A 17,218-nucleotide genomic window follows, 5' to 3' on the forward strand; every position below is an offset into this window, starting at 1 on the left:
GTGCATTTGCGGGAGACTCCCGGAACTTCTGGGAGATTTGGGATGTCTTGAATGACCTCCCGCCCCTATCACTTTCTCACTACAATCGATCCGCTCCAGAGTTCGATTCAATCGAGCCGAGACCACCTCATTCAGACGATCTCGGACTAATTGATTTGGCGTGGATCCAAATGCGATTGCTGGTTTTACATATGGAAAACGAACCGCGCTAACTGGGCAAACGAAACAGGTTCTGAAACAAAAGTCTAGGTGTGAAAGCAGCCTCAAACTCAGAAAGCAGTTCAGTATTGAAAGAGAAACATTTGGACACGTCCAATACTTTAACAGACTAAGGGTGCTTTCACACCTGTGAATCGGTTCATTTGTTTCGAAACAGGGATTAAAATTGTTACACTGTTGCTCGTTGTTCTTGGTGCGGTTCGCTTTCATACGGCAAAGTTTCTAAACGGACCAAAATAGCTAAAACAAGTCACGTGTGAGTAAACTCTCCTCACATTGGTCAGAGTTTCACGGTTTATTTAGCAAAATAAGGGGGGGTGGTGTTTTGGTGTTTGACAAGGTGCGCGCGACGTGTCTGAAGAGCGAGGAGGGATGCGTTGGGGAGGGGTGAGAAGGGTACGAGACGTATTTGAGGACCGGGAGGGAGACGTGCGATTTCCGGGAGATTATCACTCGTATGCTGGCATCCGGGAGTCTCTGTGCATTTGTGGGAAACTCCTGGAACTTCTGGGAGATTTTGGATGTCTGCAATGAACTCCCGCCCCACTCATAATTCTCTCTTCAAATAGCCGTATGCCTATTACATATCCATAAAACACTGTGATATAGCCGGGCTCGGATCATATCGCTTTCTCACTACAATCGATCCGCTCCAGAGTTCGTTTCAATCGAGCCGAGACCACCTCATTCAGGCGATCTCGGAGCGATTGTTTTGGCGCGGATCCGATCGTGATTGCTGGTTTCACATATGCCAAACGAACCGCGCTAGCTGGGCAAACGAGACAGGTTCCGAAACAAAAGTCTAGGTGTGAAAGCATCCTTAAATAATAACGAGATGCAGTGTTAATATTTTCAGTTGTAAGTTTTCCAGAGAAGTCTCCCATTCAGTCAATGGTAACCCAGAACTAAAAATACACTGCTTTGCCGATAGGGGGAAGTGAAGTGACGTCATTGTGAAAAGGGTCTATTGGCTTCATCACTCTGTCTGGTGTGTGGTGTGCAGTCTGGCGCAATATGGCTGCCGTCACGTCATCCAGGTGGATGCTGCACACTGGTGGTGTATGAGGAGATTCCCCTCTAATGTGTAAAGTGCTTTGAGTGTCTAGAGAAATGTTATATAAATGTAAGAAATTATTTATTTATTTAGAAATGTGTTGAAAAAACTTTCAGTTAATCAGACATTGGAGGAAAAATAATATAGAGGGTGGCAAATAATTTAGGAGGACTGATAATTCTGACTGTACATATAAAATCAGAAGAGTAAATTTAGATTTCATGGTGACTTTAAGTGATTGACAGTTGATGAAAGGAATAAAATGTAGCTGAAAAGCAGCCATGAAACAATGCGATAAAAACTCAAATTCAAGGCTGTGGCGCGGTGGGTAGCGATGTCGCCTCACAGCAAGAAGGTCTCTGGTTTGAGCCTCGACTGGGTTCATTTGGCATTTCTGTGTGGAGTTAGCATGATCTCCTCATGTTGGCGTGGGTTTCCTCCGGGTGCTCCAGTTTCCCTCACAGTCCAAACACACGCGCTATAGGTGAGTTGGATAAGCTAAATTGTCTGTAGTGTATAAGTGTGAATGAGAGTGTGTGGGTGTTTCGCAGTGATGGGTTGTGACTGAAAGGGCATCCACTGTGTAAAACATATACTAGATAAGTTGGCGGTTCATTCCGCTGTGGCGACCCCAGATTAATAAAGGGACTAAGCCGAAAAAAAATGAATGAATGAACTAAAGTTTAAAGTGACAAGCTAAAATCTCTGATATTCCCTGATATGGACAAAAAAAATCCCTGATTTTCAATGTCTGAAATAAACATGTTAAAGTTCAATAATATTCCAGATATTCAATGACCCGTGGAGAACGCTGTTTACAAGTCATTTGCGCCAGTTGAGTTTTATAACAGTGTTTTTCCTCCATTTCTGGACTGAAAGGCTGTGTCCTGCAGGGGTTTGGAGGTACTCTAATTAACCAGATGTGAAGCAGCTAATCAAGGTCTTCAGGATTACTTAATAACAATAATTACAGACGAGAGAGAGAGAGAGAGAAATAGAGAGAGCGAGAGAGAGAGCTTGATTAGACTCAATTCTGCAGAACATTCGTGTTTTACAGAAACACATTCATTCATTTTCCTTCAGCTTAGTCCCTTATTTATCAGGGGTCACCACAGTGGAATGAACCGCCAACTATTCCAGCATATGTTTTACACAGCGGATGACCTTCCACCTGCAACCCACTACTGGGAAACACTCATAAACACTCATATTCTTAAGCGCATGTGTTTGGACTGTGGGGGAAACCGGAGCACCCGGAGGAAACCCACGGCAACACAGGGAGAACATGCAAACAGAAATGCCAACTGACCCAGCCGGCACTTGAACCAGCGACCTTCTTGCTGTAAGACAGGGATCACCAAACTTGTTCCTGGAGAGCCGGTGTCCTGCAGATTTTAGCTCCAACCCTAATCAAACACACCTGAACAAGCTAATCAAGGTCTTACTAGGCATACTTGAAACAATCAGGCAGGTGTGTTTAGGCAAGTTGGAGCAAAATCCTGCAGGGACACCGGCCCTCCAGGACCGAGATTGGTGACACCTGCTGTAAGACGACAGTCCTATTTACTGAGCCACCGTGCTGCCATGTTTTATCAAATTTATTCCAACTTTCGTGTGATGAAATAATAGATTATAAGCAGAAATAAACTTGAGTATAATGTAAATACATAAATAATAAATAAAAAGATCAAAATATATGAAGTGATTTAATTCATTCATTCACTTTCCTTCAGCTTAGTCCCATATTAATCAGGGGTCGCCACAGTGGAATGAGCCGGCAACAATTCCAGCATATGTTTTACCGGATCACCCGAAAGAAACCCACGCCAACACGGGGAGAACATGCAAACTCCACACAGAAATTCCAAATGGCCCAGCCGGCACTTGAACCAGTGACCTTCTTGCTGTGAGGCAACAGTGGTAACCACTGAGCCACTGTGTTTTTAATTATTAAGCATTAATCAAACACACTCATCCAAAAGACAACTAGATTAGCTGCTTGAGTTGTGTTGAAATAGGGTTAAAGTGAAACCCTGGTAATACCCCTGATGTAAAGTAACACACACATGAATATCTTGGCTTCATAATAAAGAGAGCAGGATAACTAGCATTAAAATGTAAATATATTCTATTACATGACACACAGGCTCCAGAGGTGGTATATTTGCAGCTTTGGTGTGTGTGTGTGTGTGTGTGTGTGTGTGTGTGTGTGTGTGTGTGTGTGTGTGTGTGTGTGTGTGTGTGTGTGTGTGTGTGAATAATTCAGAGATTATTGATTAGGTCATTGCCCGCTGGTGACATGTCCATCATAAATATGAGCACATTCTCCTGGTGAACTTGTCACAGTGCAAGGACAGCAAGACGCATGTGGACACACACACACACACACACACACACACACACACACACACACACACACACAAATAAAACTCACCAGCGATGACTCCTGCCATATACAGCAGGCTGATCCTCAGAATCCCATGAACCATTTCCAGAGGAACCCCAATCATCAGCTGGAGGAGAGCGTTAAAACCCAACTGCTCTAACCTACACACACACACACACACACACAACACAGATATGCACACACAAACATGCGCGCATAGACAGAGACACCACAGATATGCACATGCACACACAAGCAACAGACATCCACACACACACACCACACACACACACACACACACACACAATGCAACAACACAGATACGTGCATATACACACACACAAAACACACACAGACAACAGAGACCCACAGACATGTATATGCACAGATATACACACACCCAAACACAGAGACAACACAAACGTGCATAAACACAGACATCATAGACATTCACACACACACACACGTACACAAACACAAAGACAACACAGATATGCACGCACACACATACACACAAACATATAGCAGAAACATGTACACACACACACAGAGGTAACATAGACATTCAAGCACACACACACACACACACACACACACACAGAAGCAACATAGACATTCAAGCACATACACACACACAGACAACACATTCAGAGACAACACAGATATGCACACACACAGCACAAACATGTACACACACACATCGCACATTTAGAGACAACACAGATATGCACACACACACACACACACAAACACACACAAACTCATGGCACAAACATGTACACACACACACACAGGCAAAACAGATATGCACACAGACACACACACAGCGACAACACAGATGTGCAAGACAACAAAAACACAGACAAAATACATGCGTGCGCGCACACACACAGACAAACACACGCAAACATGTACACACACAACCAAATAGATATGCACATATGCACACAACCATGCGCACACATCCACAAACGCACAGCACATACAGAAACAACACAGATTTGCACACACACAGCACAACACACAGAGACAACAAAGACATGCACACACAGACAACACATTTGCACACACAAACATAACACATACAGAGACAGCACAGATGTGTACACACACAACACAGACACACACACACAGAAAGAGAGAGACATTAGTTGTGTCTGCAGGTCTGAATGGCTAAATATAGACCGAGCGACTCTAGAATCCTCATCAGCCTGAGACCAAAGTCAGAGTTTGGTCTTTTATCTTGAAAGAGTTTAATCCTGCTCAAACACATCACAGAAACACACAGGTCATGAGGAATCCCCGACTCTATAAAACATGTTGAGTCGACTGATGAAACGCTTTATTATGACGCTTACTTCTCTCAGGAGACTAACGTCCCACTGTCAAACTTTGCAGAACTTTCACATTCACAAACATTAGCTGAAGAACCATAATAACTACAATATATTGATTCAGCATGGAAACATATCTACAGATTACTACAGTTCAGATCTCATATCTATGCCCACACGCGCAGAATTCCACAGATTTTTAGCCCATCATTAATTCTGTTTATTGACTTATGTAAATGTGTGTAAATCTGTATTTATTCAGTGTTTTAATTAATGACAGTAATATTATTGACTAATATGAAAATGTTCATCTGATTCATGTACAATGCAGTTTGTACAGTATTTTTTTCTGTCTTTTAGTAGAGATATTATATGAGACTTGCTTTGTTTACCAAATAAAGTGAATCTAATTGGATTTGCATTTTAAACATTAAATAACGATTGATGACCAACTAAACTTCTCTGAGCACATTTCTAGAACTGCTCGATCTTGCAGATTCGCACTCTATAACATCAGAAAGGTCCGACCCTTCCTATCTGAACATGCAGCTCAACTCATTGTTCAAGCTTTTGTTCTCTCCAAACTGGATTGTTGCAACTCTCTACTAGCCGGGCTTCCAGCTAACTCTATCAAATCTCTTCAGCTGCTTCAGAACGCAGCAGCACGAGTGGTCTTTGATGAACCCAAAAGAGCACATGTCACTCCACTACTCACCCGTTTGCACTGGCTGCCAGTTGCTGCTCGCATCAAATTCAAAGCTCTGATGTTTGCTTACAAAGCGACCTCTGGCTTTGCTCCTTCTTATCTGCTCTCACTTCTGCAGATGTATGTGCCCTCCAGAAACTTGCGTTCTGTGAATGAACGTCGCCTCGTGGTTCCATCCCAAAGAGGGAAGAAATCACTTTCCTGAACTCTCACATTCAATCTGCCCAGTTGGTGGAATGAACTCCCTAACTACATCAGAACAGCAGAGTCACTTGCTGTCTTCAAGAAACAACTAAAAACTCAACTATTTAGTCTCCACTTTCCTTCCTAATCTGTAACTGCCTCTCTGGCTATAGCACTAACTGTACTCTCTCAAAAAAACACCACATTACTAATGCTTTGCTTCTTAGACTTTACACACCTGAAACTTGTCTATAGCGCTTGTTCACTGCTGCTCTTATAGTTGTGTAAATTGCTTCCTTGTCCTCATTTGTAAGTCGCTTTGGATAAAAGCGTCTGCTAAATGACTAAATGTAAATGTAAATAAAAGTTAAGAAGATATTATTTTTTATTTCACATATTAAGGTTTTAGTTATGATACTTCCAAAATAATTCAGCAGAAATCCGCAGATTTTTACCAAAATTCTCTGCAGAAATAGCAAAAAACTTTCAGCAGATTCTGTCTGTCCCTACTCATATCTCATCTTTAGGCTATGTTCCAAATCCTTTAAAGCTAGCTGTTATTACAGTTTTTCTTAGTTGTTTACACACAATTACTTGTCCAACAGACACAATGACTACAACATGTAACTGATGCACCAACCCCCTGAACCAATCCTACTGAACTACAAGCACAATTCATGCTTTACACTCAATTCAATTCAACTCACCTTTATTTGTAAAGCGCTTTTACAATGTAGATTGTGTCAAAGCAGCTTCACATAAAAGGTCATAGTAAATAGGAACAGTGTAGTTCAGTTTTCAGTGTTTAAGTTCAGTTCAGTTCAGTGTGGTTTAATAATCACTACTGAGAGTCCAAACACTGAAGAGCAGATCCAGCGATGCGCAGCTCTACAGATCCTGAACCATGCAAGCCAGAGGAGACAGCGGAGGGAAAAAACTTCACTAAATGGTGAAAGTGAAGAAAAAACCTTGAGAGAAACCAGACTCAGTTGGCCACGACCATTTTATCTTCTCCGCTGGTCAAACGTCTTGTGCAGAGCTGCAGTCTCAGAGGCGGAAAAAACACTTTTTTCAAAACTCTACACACAATTCATTTGGCACAATTTTCATGCAGAAAATCTCTTGTTTTCACAAGGAACACACTGTCATTCACAATTGTAAAATCAGTCGCCTTACTTTGCATACTAACTCATTACATGGGTAAACACCTGTCTCACAGAATTGCAATTTAGAAATCGGAGCTGATCTGCTTTATAACTGGTTTACCGCCCACCCATGTATTTTAGTTGTTTATCTCCCTCCATAATCTACATTCCTCAATCCTTTTGAGGATTTTTTTTCTGCCTGGTGATGGAAAGTGTATGACCGAAATCCATATTTTTTATACTGTAACTGTATTCTGTAAATACTTCAGTTGATGGTTTATCTAGACCACGTTATGTGCAACTTTGTGTTAGTTGGGATGAACCCTGTCTTCACTTTTTTTGTGGGAAAAATACAGTAAAATATATTTGGTATCGTGTATTTGTGTGTTTTATATAAAAACAATATTCTGAAATATTTTACAATGCACTTCTGTAGGTCTGTGTACTGTCTGTAGTAAGAGTAACTGAACAAAAAAAGGCTTACAGTAAGTCATTGTGATGAAAGGAGAAGAGGTGGTCATAGTGTTTTACATTAAGCACATCTGTGATCAACTGGTTCTTATAAATGTCTCTTCATTTGATGGTTTGTGTGTGTCATTTGAAAACAAAATACCATTTTGAGAATAAATCACACTATTTTGAACGTAGAGTTTCATTTTACAGAAGAATTGAAGGGTTTTGCCCAATGTGTGTGTGTTTTTTGATTTTGTGTAGAGTTCTGACAAGGCATGCTTTCAGCAAATGTGTGTAAACAATTGGGAAAAACTAAGCCTTTTATTAAGAAACCACAACTGGATCCCAGCAACCTAGCTAACTATATAATTTCAAATCTTCCACTTAAATTACTAGAAAAGGTTGTTTCTGCCTAATTATGCTCCTTTCTGCAGATGAACAATGTTTTTCAGTCAGGTTTCAGAGCTCATCACAGTACAGAAACCGCATAAGTGAAAATAACCAACGGTTTACTCTTAGCTGCTGACCAAGGGTGCATCTCGTTTTTAGTATTACTCGATCTTAGTGCGGCATTTGACACCATTGACCACAATATCCTCATAAATCGCTTAAACTCTACAGGTGTCCAGGGACAGGCTCTACCATGGTTTAAGTCATACTTAGCTGACCGTTACCAGTTTGTGAATATTAAAGGACAGTTTTCACAAGTCAGCCCAGTAAAGGATGGGGTGCCTCAAGGATCAGTTTTAGGCCCTTTGCTGTTTACAATAAACATGCTACCCCTGGGAGACATTATTAGAAGACATGGGATCAGCTTTCACTGCTATGATACTCAATATATGTATTTCAACTCAACCTGATGAGACGTCGGAATTATGTTATAGCTAACTGAGTGTATTAAAGATGTTAAAGACTGGATGACCAACAATTTTCTTCTCTTAAACTCAGACAAAGCAGAGTTATTACTTATTGGGCCTAAATCCTGTACACAGCAGATCTCACAACTCAACCTGCAATTAGAGGGATACAAAGTTAGCGTAAGCTCTACTATAAAAGATCTGGGTGTCACATTAGACAGCAATTTAACTTTTAAAAATCATATATCCCATGTCACAAAAACTGCTTTCTTTCATCTGAGAAATATCGCTAAGTTACGAAGTATGCTATCCATCTCAGATGCAGAAAAGCTAGTCCATGCTTTTACGACTTCAAGGCTGGATTACTGTAATGCTCTGTTCACTGGCTGCCCAGCATCCTCTGTTAACAAACTTCAGCTAGTACAAAATGCAGCTGCCAGAGTTCTAGAGGTCTAGAAAATATGATCATATCACCCTAGTTTTATCCTCCTTACACTGGCTGCCTGTGAAGTTTCGTATTGAATTTAAAATACTAAATTTAAAATATAAAGCTTTAAATAATCTAGCTCCTGTTTATCTAACCAACCTTCTGTCCAACCCGCTCTTTTAGATCTCAAAACTTAAGACTTCTGGTAGTACCTAGAATAGCAAAGTCGAGTAAAGGAGGTCGAGCCTTCTCATTTATGGCTCCTAAACTTCTTCATGGTGAAGTTTTTTCCGCGCCGCTGTCACCATTGACTTGCATAGATTGGGACTTGTAGAGCTGTGCATCAATGGATTACTCTTCAGTGTTTGGACTCTCAGCAGTGAATATTAAAACCACTGAACTGAACTGAACTAAATTGAACTGAACTGAACTGAACTTAAACTCTGAAAATTGAACTGACACTGTTTCAATTCACTATAATCTTCTCTGTGAAGCTGCTTTGACACAATCTACATTGTAAAAGAGCAATACAAATAAAGATGAATTCAATTTAATTTAATTTAATATGATTTGTGGAGTCAATGCGAAGTTTAGCCATGAAAAAGTTTGCATGTATTTTTAAATACTTTCACTTTGTAAGCATTTCAAGAGAGTTGAAATCGTTTAGGAACAAGAAATTATAATCTTTGAATATAAAAATGTACAAATGTTAATTGAATTGAAATATTTATACAATATTACTCAATTAAAACAACTGATTATTCAAGGTCTGTACCTGAATACTGTTAGACTTCCCAGAAAACACTGTTTGTTTCATTTGTATCTTCGCTCTATTGTACTTATCTATGCCTTTAGTTTGTAAACTATTATATATTTATTACACAGCTGTCTGGAATTCTTGCTTCTGATTAATCAGTTGTGACATTCAAAGATATGTTATCCTGAGATAACAACCGCTCAATAATAATACAGGCTTAACTAGGAACTTTGAACCACCTTGACCGTCAGTCAAAACATCCACATCATATACTTACAAACACATTCATTTGTATCTGCTTGTCTGTCACACCGCTGTTTTGACTGTTTGGCGCTATCTTGTGAATAATCAATACGTAGTTTAGTGTGGTCCACTTGAGTTGGTTTTCGTTTTTGATTGTTTGGCGCCATCTTGTGGCGGTTTGGCGCCAAAACGCTCTATTCGCTGGTTTATATTTCTGTCAGCTTTGCAGATTTATAAAACTATTACAGCTCAGAACAATATTTTGTATCTAATTTAGATATTTGTGGCAAGTAACCGTAATATAAGCAGAATAAAGTACATCCAGGATGGTTGTTTTTACAGAAAAAAAAAGTCCCTTCAGTTTTACACAACAGTGCTTTGCTTCGCATCGGGCTGCCGATTAGCCTGTCGGGCTTTATTCTGTGATAACAATTCCTGGATGTACTTTATCCCCAATTTATACTCCACATACAAAATCATACCAGTCAATCTAGAATTATGAATTAGAGTGGGGAAAATTTGTATTGAACACGTCACTATTTTTCACAGAAAACATGTTTCTAAAGGTGCCGTTGACTTGAAATTTTCCCTAGATGTTGGTAACAACCAAAGAAATCCATATATGCAAAGAAAACAAATCTAATTAGTTTACAAATTAAGTTATGCATAATAAAATAAAATGACACGAAGAAAAAGTATTGAACACATGAAGGGAGATGTAGAAAGGCAGTGAAAGCCCAGACAGCAGCTGAAATCTCTCAGTAGTTCTTCAGCAACCCTCTGCTCTTCCTCAGTGTAAATGAATATCAGCTGCTTCAGTCCAACATCTACATTAGGCAGGATGATGAAGATGAAACCAGGGTGGACATTTCAGCAAGACAATGATCCAAAACACAGCCAAGGAAACTCTCAAATGCTTTCAGAGAATGAAAATCAAGCGTTAAAATGGCCCAGCCAATCACCTGATCTGAATCCAATAGACAATACAAATTAAAGATCAGATTTGCTAGAAGAGACCCACAGAATCAACAAGATTTTGAGACTCTGTTGAAGTCTGTGAAAAACTCACACCTGAGCAATGTATGTGACTACATTCTCTAAATGAGAGGTGTCTTTAAGCTGCCGTCACCATAAACTACATTTCAGTAGTTCAGCACTTTCTCCTTGTGTCATGTCATTGCTATTACACAAAATTAAATTTTCATATTTTTTCTTGTTTTGTTGTATTTTTATGTTTGTATTGTTTGGGTTTTTACCAAAACGTGGTTCAATTCCATATCAACAGCTCCTTTAGGAATATTATTTAAAAAAACATGATGTCTTCAATACTAAATTCCCTGCTGTATTTCCAAATAAGAGCTTTTAAAGTCATCTAGTGAAATTACAGTAATATTGTTGAAAAACAAACCATCGCAATGTTTTTTTTCCAATATCGTGCAGCGAAATTAAAAGAGCTCACTTAAATAAACTGCACGGTTGATTTAAAACCTATAAAAGCTATTTTATAAACACATAGGCAAAGTTTATTTGCACAATGGTTCAAGTTGCATTTCAAGCGCCCTGCAGCTGATGCTCATTTATTTATAAATGAGATATAAAAACTTTAGGGTGGAGCTTGTTCATCTGGTCTCGTCAATCACAACACATCAGGCATCCGTAAACAAACCTACATTTGACAGTTCTCACCCGACATGCATGAACATGTAGCTGAAGAACCTCCAGATCTGAGCGCGGTGTCCGGGATGATACACCAGCGGACTCTTCATGAAGTCCGGCTGGTAGGTTTGCAGCACCCATTTATTGAGCATCACACCGTAGCACATAAACACCATGATCTGAAACACACAGGCACGTTCTTGACCCTCACATAAGAAATAAAATATCATTTTTAAAATACAGGGTATATACAAGAATCAGAGAGTGAAACTCAATACAATTTAAGACCATTTTAACACTTCTTCCATACATTCTAAGACCTCGCCGCCATTTTAGGTTTCAAACAGTAACAATGGTGAACTTACAGTGCATTTACTAAATTCTGATTGTAAGAAACGAATCCTAAACTAAAGTGTTTTTCATAGAATTAATAAAAATGCTACTGCCAGCAGGTGGCGCATATAAACCAGCAGGAATAACAGTGTTTCCTTGGTTACTGCAGTAAACAAAGCAGCGCTTTGCAAAATCTACCAGGATTTTATCGACTACATAAACTTCACAGCATCCTAATATTCGCATATTCAATTCAGGAAACCTTTAGCAAATAACTATACATTGTATAATCAAAAATTTTATACTATGTGAAACAGCATTTAAGGATTTTTAATGCTTTTTAAGGGCCTTAAATTCCTCTAAATTGATTGATCAACTTTTAAAACTTTTTCAGACCCCATGAACCCCCTTTAAATACAACCATTTATTAAACTTCTACACAAAATAAACACACTTTAAGACCTTGCTTTGAGTTTTTAACATGCATTTAACTGAAATGTATTGAATGAACGATACTTTCATCGTTTTTTGTGAAAACATACACAGAAACTAATGTTGTAAAATTAGAATTAAGCACACGCACTGTTCATGATGCGTGAAATATTGGAGGAAAATCCCAAATATTGTTGTGTGGGGTTTTATTAAGTGAAATATACAGGGTGGGCCATTTTTATGGATACACCTTAATAAAATGGGATGGTTGGTGATATTAATGTCCTGTTTGCGGCACATTAGTATATGTGAGGGAGCAAACTTTTTAAGATGTGTGGTGACCATGGTGGCAATTTTGAAGTCGGCCATCTTGGATCCAACTTTTGTTTTTTCAATAGGAAGAGGGTCATGTGACACATCAAACTTGTTTGGAATTTCACAAGAAAAACGATGGTGTGCTTGGTTTTAACGTAACTTTATTCTTTCATGAGCCCCTTCACATATACAAATGCGCCACAAATGGGACGTTAATGTCACCAACCATTCCCATTTTATATGGATTACACCTTAATAAAATGGGAATGGTTGGTGATATTAACGTCCTGTTTGCGGCACATTAGTATATGTGAGGGAGCAAACTTTTCAAGATGGGTGGTGACCATGGTGGCAATTTTGAAGTCGGCCATCTTGGATCCAACTTTTGTTTTTTCAATAGGAGGAGGGTCATGTGACACATTAAACTTATTGGGAATTTCACAAGAAAAACAATGGTGGACTTGGTTTTAACGTAACTTTATTCTTTCATGAGCCCCTTCACATATACTAATGTGCCACAAATAGGACGTTAATATCACCAACCATTACCATTTTATTAAGGTGTATGCATATAAATGGCCCACCCTGTACTGTCATAATAAGTGTAGATGGTATTTTCTTTTTAGATTATCTCTGTGTAATGCATATTAAATACGAGCAAAGTATAGCAGTAAATAAAGTGTCAATGCTGCGTTCACACCAGACGCAGATGAAGCGTAAAGCGCGAGTGATTTATATGTTAAGTCCATGCAAAGACGCAAATAGACAGCCTGTGGGGCGTATAACACAAATGATGTATTTGACGCGCTTAACACATGTATCACACGAATCGCTTGAGTTGGAAAATCATAACTTAAGCGGAAATTTACACAGCGTTAACCAATCATGAGCTTGCTTTTGTAGGGGAGTGATTATAACGTAGTGCCTCAAAGCCCCGCCCATGATGCGAATCCACGTCTATTGTCAAGTGAATTTTGACGCGCGAATGAATCGAATTTGACGCACAAATTAATCGTGTAAACTCAAAATGTTAACACGTCTATCACTCCTGCAGCTCAACACACGCCCCCTGCTGGAAGAGAATGAATTTGCATTTTCAGCAAGAACGTCAATAACCTTACTTTCATGCGTTATTTGGTAGTTATTTATTCTTATTCAGTTTGCACATTTTCAAGATGTTTAAAATTTCTAAAGATTAATTTCAGGCTAAGCTGTATACCTAAAATGATTTGATAGTGCAAAAAGAGAGCAGTTAGATGTAACAGTAACAGAGATAGAGATAGATTTGTTTATTCTACCTGAAATAAAACAAATAAGACTTTCTCCAGAAGAATAAATATTATAGGTAATACTGTGAAAAATTCCTGTTAAACATCATTTGGAAATATTTGAAAAAGAAATGCAAAGGAAGGCTAATAATTGTGACTTCGACTGCATGTATAGCCCAAAAGATAGCATTATGTCATTATTTAGCGTGCTCCTCAGTGCTGTACCTGTACAATGGTGATGACGGCCATGAACACAGGTGGAGGGCAGAGTCTGCTCTGGTGGAAGTACCAGCGACGGTCCGTCTCGCATGGCAGAATCTCGTAGGCCACATAACGCACAAAGCGCTTGTACACGCCCAGCCCCGTCTCGTCCAATAGGATCTCTCGCTGCAGAGTGCGACGCCCATTCGCAATGGCTCGGCGAAAACTACTGGAACGTTTACTGTTCAGCTGAAACAAACAGAGAGAAATGTGACTGCAGAAACATGTTATATAGTGAATGGCGTTTACGCAGAATGACCTGTATAACATGTTTCACCTTGATACAACATTTAAGTGTTGATAGTGATAATATGCCTTTTTGGAGTTTAGTTCACAAGTCACCACTGACTAAAAATGTTGGAGATCTGTTAAAGGGTTAAAGGGTATTATTACAGCCAATTATTTTCAATCCTGAATCCAACTATGCAACATAAATGTCCTTTCTGAAAGACAATTTTTCACTGTTTTATGCATTGTGAAAGACTGACTGGGGTCTCTATTTGATTTATTGGAGGTAATAGATCTTGCTGTTGAGGAGATGTTTACAAAGACTGTGATTATGATTTGGGGTTTTTTTTAACTGTGTTTTTTTATAAACTCAGTATACAAATAACATTTACTTAGAATGTTTAGTTTTTCTGCAATATATATTGTGATATGGATATAATTTCACATGATGACTTATTTACTTTGAGCAACTATTTGGGAAGAATTCATAATTTTAAGGGGAGTGAATCACCATAAAATAAGCAAAAGTATACAACACTATAGAATATAAAACGAAACAGAGAAAAACAGAAAAAAGATAGAAATAAGATAAACAGAGCTTCATGGTTGTCAGTGGAGCATTGAGGTTCAGAAACGCTATAATCAAATGTTTAACACTGTATAGTCTTTATTGTATAAATAATTAGAATTTCTTGTGCCCAAAAGGTTTAAACTAGCTTGAAGTCCTACATTCACAGGGCTTAAGAATACATTAAAATGAAAATCGCTCACATTATTAGAACCTATTAGATTAGGTCAAGTCTTATTAATCCCAGCATGACACTGCAGATCCTGTGATGTGACTGTTGAAGATTTGCACATTGCAATATTGATGCTGAAATGATATATTGTGCAGTCCTTACAGAAAGCTCACAGTTTTTTTTTTGTTTTTTTTACAATTAATTATGATTTTTGGATTAATATTAATTAAGAATATGTAAAACATTTCATTATATGAACTTTATATTTGTATAGATATTGTTTACCAGGTTATGACAACTTACAGTTAATCAATTTATTGTTTATTTAATTTTACATTTATTTCACTTTTAAAATTATTATTATTATGATTATTTTAATAATACAAAAATTAACCCAAAATATCTCAAATAAAGTCAGTTTTAGGGTATAATTAAAATAAAAAAATAAATCACATAAAGGTCAATGTTATTGTTGTTATTATTATTATTATTATTATTATTATTATTATTAATTAATTAGACAATACATGATTATTATTATTATGATTAATACAATTCAATATAAGCTTTTTCCAGATTGGCTATAGAACAAACCTCTGTTGTCCATTGACTTGCCTAATTAACCAAAATCTGCCTAGTTAACCTAATTAACCTAGTTAAATTGCACTAGTATCTTGGAAAATAGATAGTGGTAAATTAATAGTAAAATATTATGTACTGTCATCATGGCAAAGTTACTAGTTATTAAAAATCAGTTATTAAAACTATCCCAAGCTATCATATAAATATTCATAATACTTTATTATGGGTGGCACAATTGTTAGCACTGTCACCTCAGCAGGAAGGTCGCTGGTTCGAGTCCCAACTGGGCCAGTTGGCATTTCCGTGTGGAGTTTGCATGTTCTCCCTGTGTTGGTGTAAGTTTCCTCCGGGTGCTCCAAACACATGCGCTATAGAGGAACTAAATAAGCGAAATTGTCTGTAGTGTATGAGTGTGTGTGAATGTGACAGCGTATGGGTGTTTTCCAAACACTTCCAGCGGATGGAAGTGCATCCGGTGTGTAAAACATTTGCTGGAATAGTTGGCGGTTCATTCCGCTGTGGTGACCCCTGATAAACAAGGGACTAAGCTGGAGGAAATGAATGATACTTCATTATGTTGCATATATATTAATAATATGGAATGATTACTTAGCTTGATGTACCAAATATTTGCATCATATACTGAATTTAGCAGTGAATTACGATCATTCCTTACAGCCTATTTTTGTGCATATATCTCAACATACACTCTTTAAACACACAGTCAGAAATATGAAGCGATTAAACACTGGCTTTCATCCAGATTACTGCAAATATGCAGGATTTCTGGCACTCTCCTCTCTCTGTTCCCTGTTTCCTCCATCTCCCGCCTGCCCCAGATTCACACTTCACCCAAATCCCTTTACATTCGCTCCTTTTCTCAATCTCTCATCCTGTACAACACTAGTCGATATCATTTGTCTTGAAATCCTAGCATCTGCGCACATTACTGTAGTGTGTGTGTGTGTGTGTGTGTGTGTGTGTCACATCGCTGAATGAGTCGAGCTGCAGCACAAAAACTGTCAACACAGAGCCTCGCAGTAGACAGTGAGCGTGTGTGTGTGTGTGTTAAAAGAGCCTGCGGCAAAATTGATTCAACTGTCTGCGCCGGAGTGAAAACACTTACGCCTCCTCATATGGAGGAACGGGCTCCTGCGAGGAACGCGGCTGGATTTGTAAAGGAAGCACGTGGAGCTTCAGAAATTACAGCGGTGAGACCTGAAGTCTATTATTGACTGAGCGGAGGAGCTTTTCCATTCATGAGCTCGCATTCATCTGCTCTCAGAAATACCAGCACAATCAAATGTGGCGCTCAGTGTTTGTTCATCAGGGGATTCGTACGGTGGCGCGAGGGCTAACACAATGCACAATGTGAGAAATGGATCGCTGGTTAAATGATTTCTGATATTCAGAAAAGCTCAGGGTGAAAATATAATAGTTTAGGGTGACGAATAGAGATTTATTATCTATGAAAGTGTCATAATTGTTGATTAAAGGATGTGTGAGGCTGAAATGACGGAGTATGTCACTCACAATGCATAAAATATAGGAAAAACACACATTTACAGACCAAAAGTATCGCTGTTTTTCAAGTTATTATAACACACTGTATGTCTTCCAAAATATCAGTATCAATATC

The 17,218-nt window shown here is 38.5% G+C and overlaps 1 protein-coding gene across 1 annotated transcript in view; it reads right to left on the minus strand.

Moving 5' to 3' along the window:
* rhbdl1 (rhomboid, veinlet-like 1 (Drosophila)) overlaps nucleotides 1–17,218 on the minus strand; it is a 53,538-nt gene that overhangs the window by 13,503 nt on the left and 22,817 nt on the right. The window contains exons 2-4 of the mRNA XM_056451240.1: nucleotides 13,994–14,218; nucleotides 11,451–11,599; nucleotides 3,708–3,820 (exon numbers count right to left, since the gene is read on the minus strand). Of these exons, the coding sequence (XP_056307215.1) occupies nucleotides 3,708–3,820; nucleotides 11,451–11,599; nucleotides 13,994–14,218 (487 nt within the window). The remainder of the gene's footprint in view (nucleotides 1–3,707; nucleotides 3,821–11,450; nucleotides 11,600–13,993; nucleotides 14,219–17,218) is intronic.

Source organism: Danio aesculapii, chromosome 24, assembly GCF_903798145.1.
Source record: "Danio aesculapii chromosome 24, fDanAes4.1, whole genome shotgun sequence".
In the NCBI taxonomy this organism is placed as follows: domain Eukaryota; kingdom Metazoa; phylum Chordata; class Actinopteri; order Cypriniformes; family Danionidae; genus Danio; species Danio aesculapii.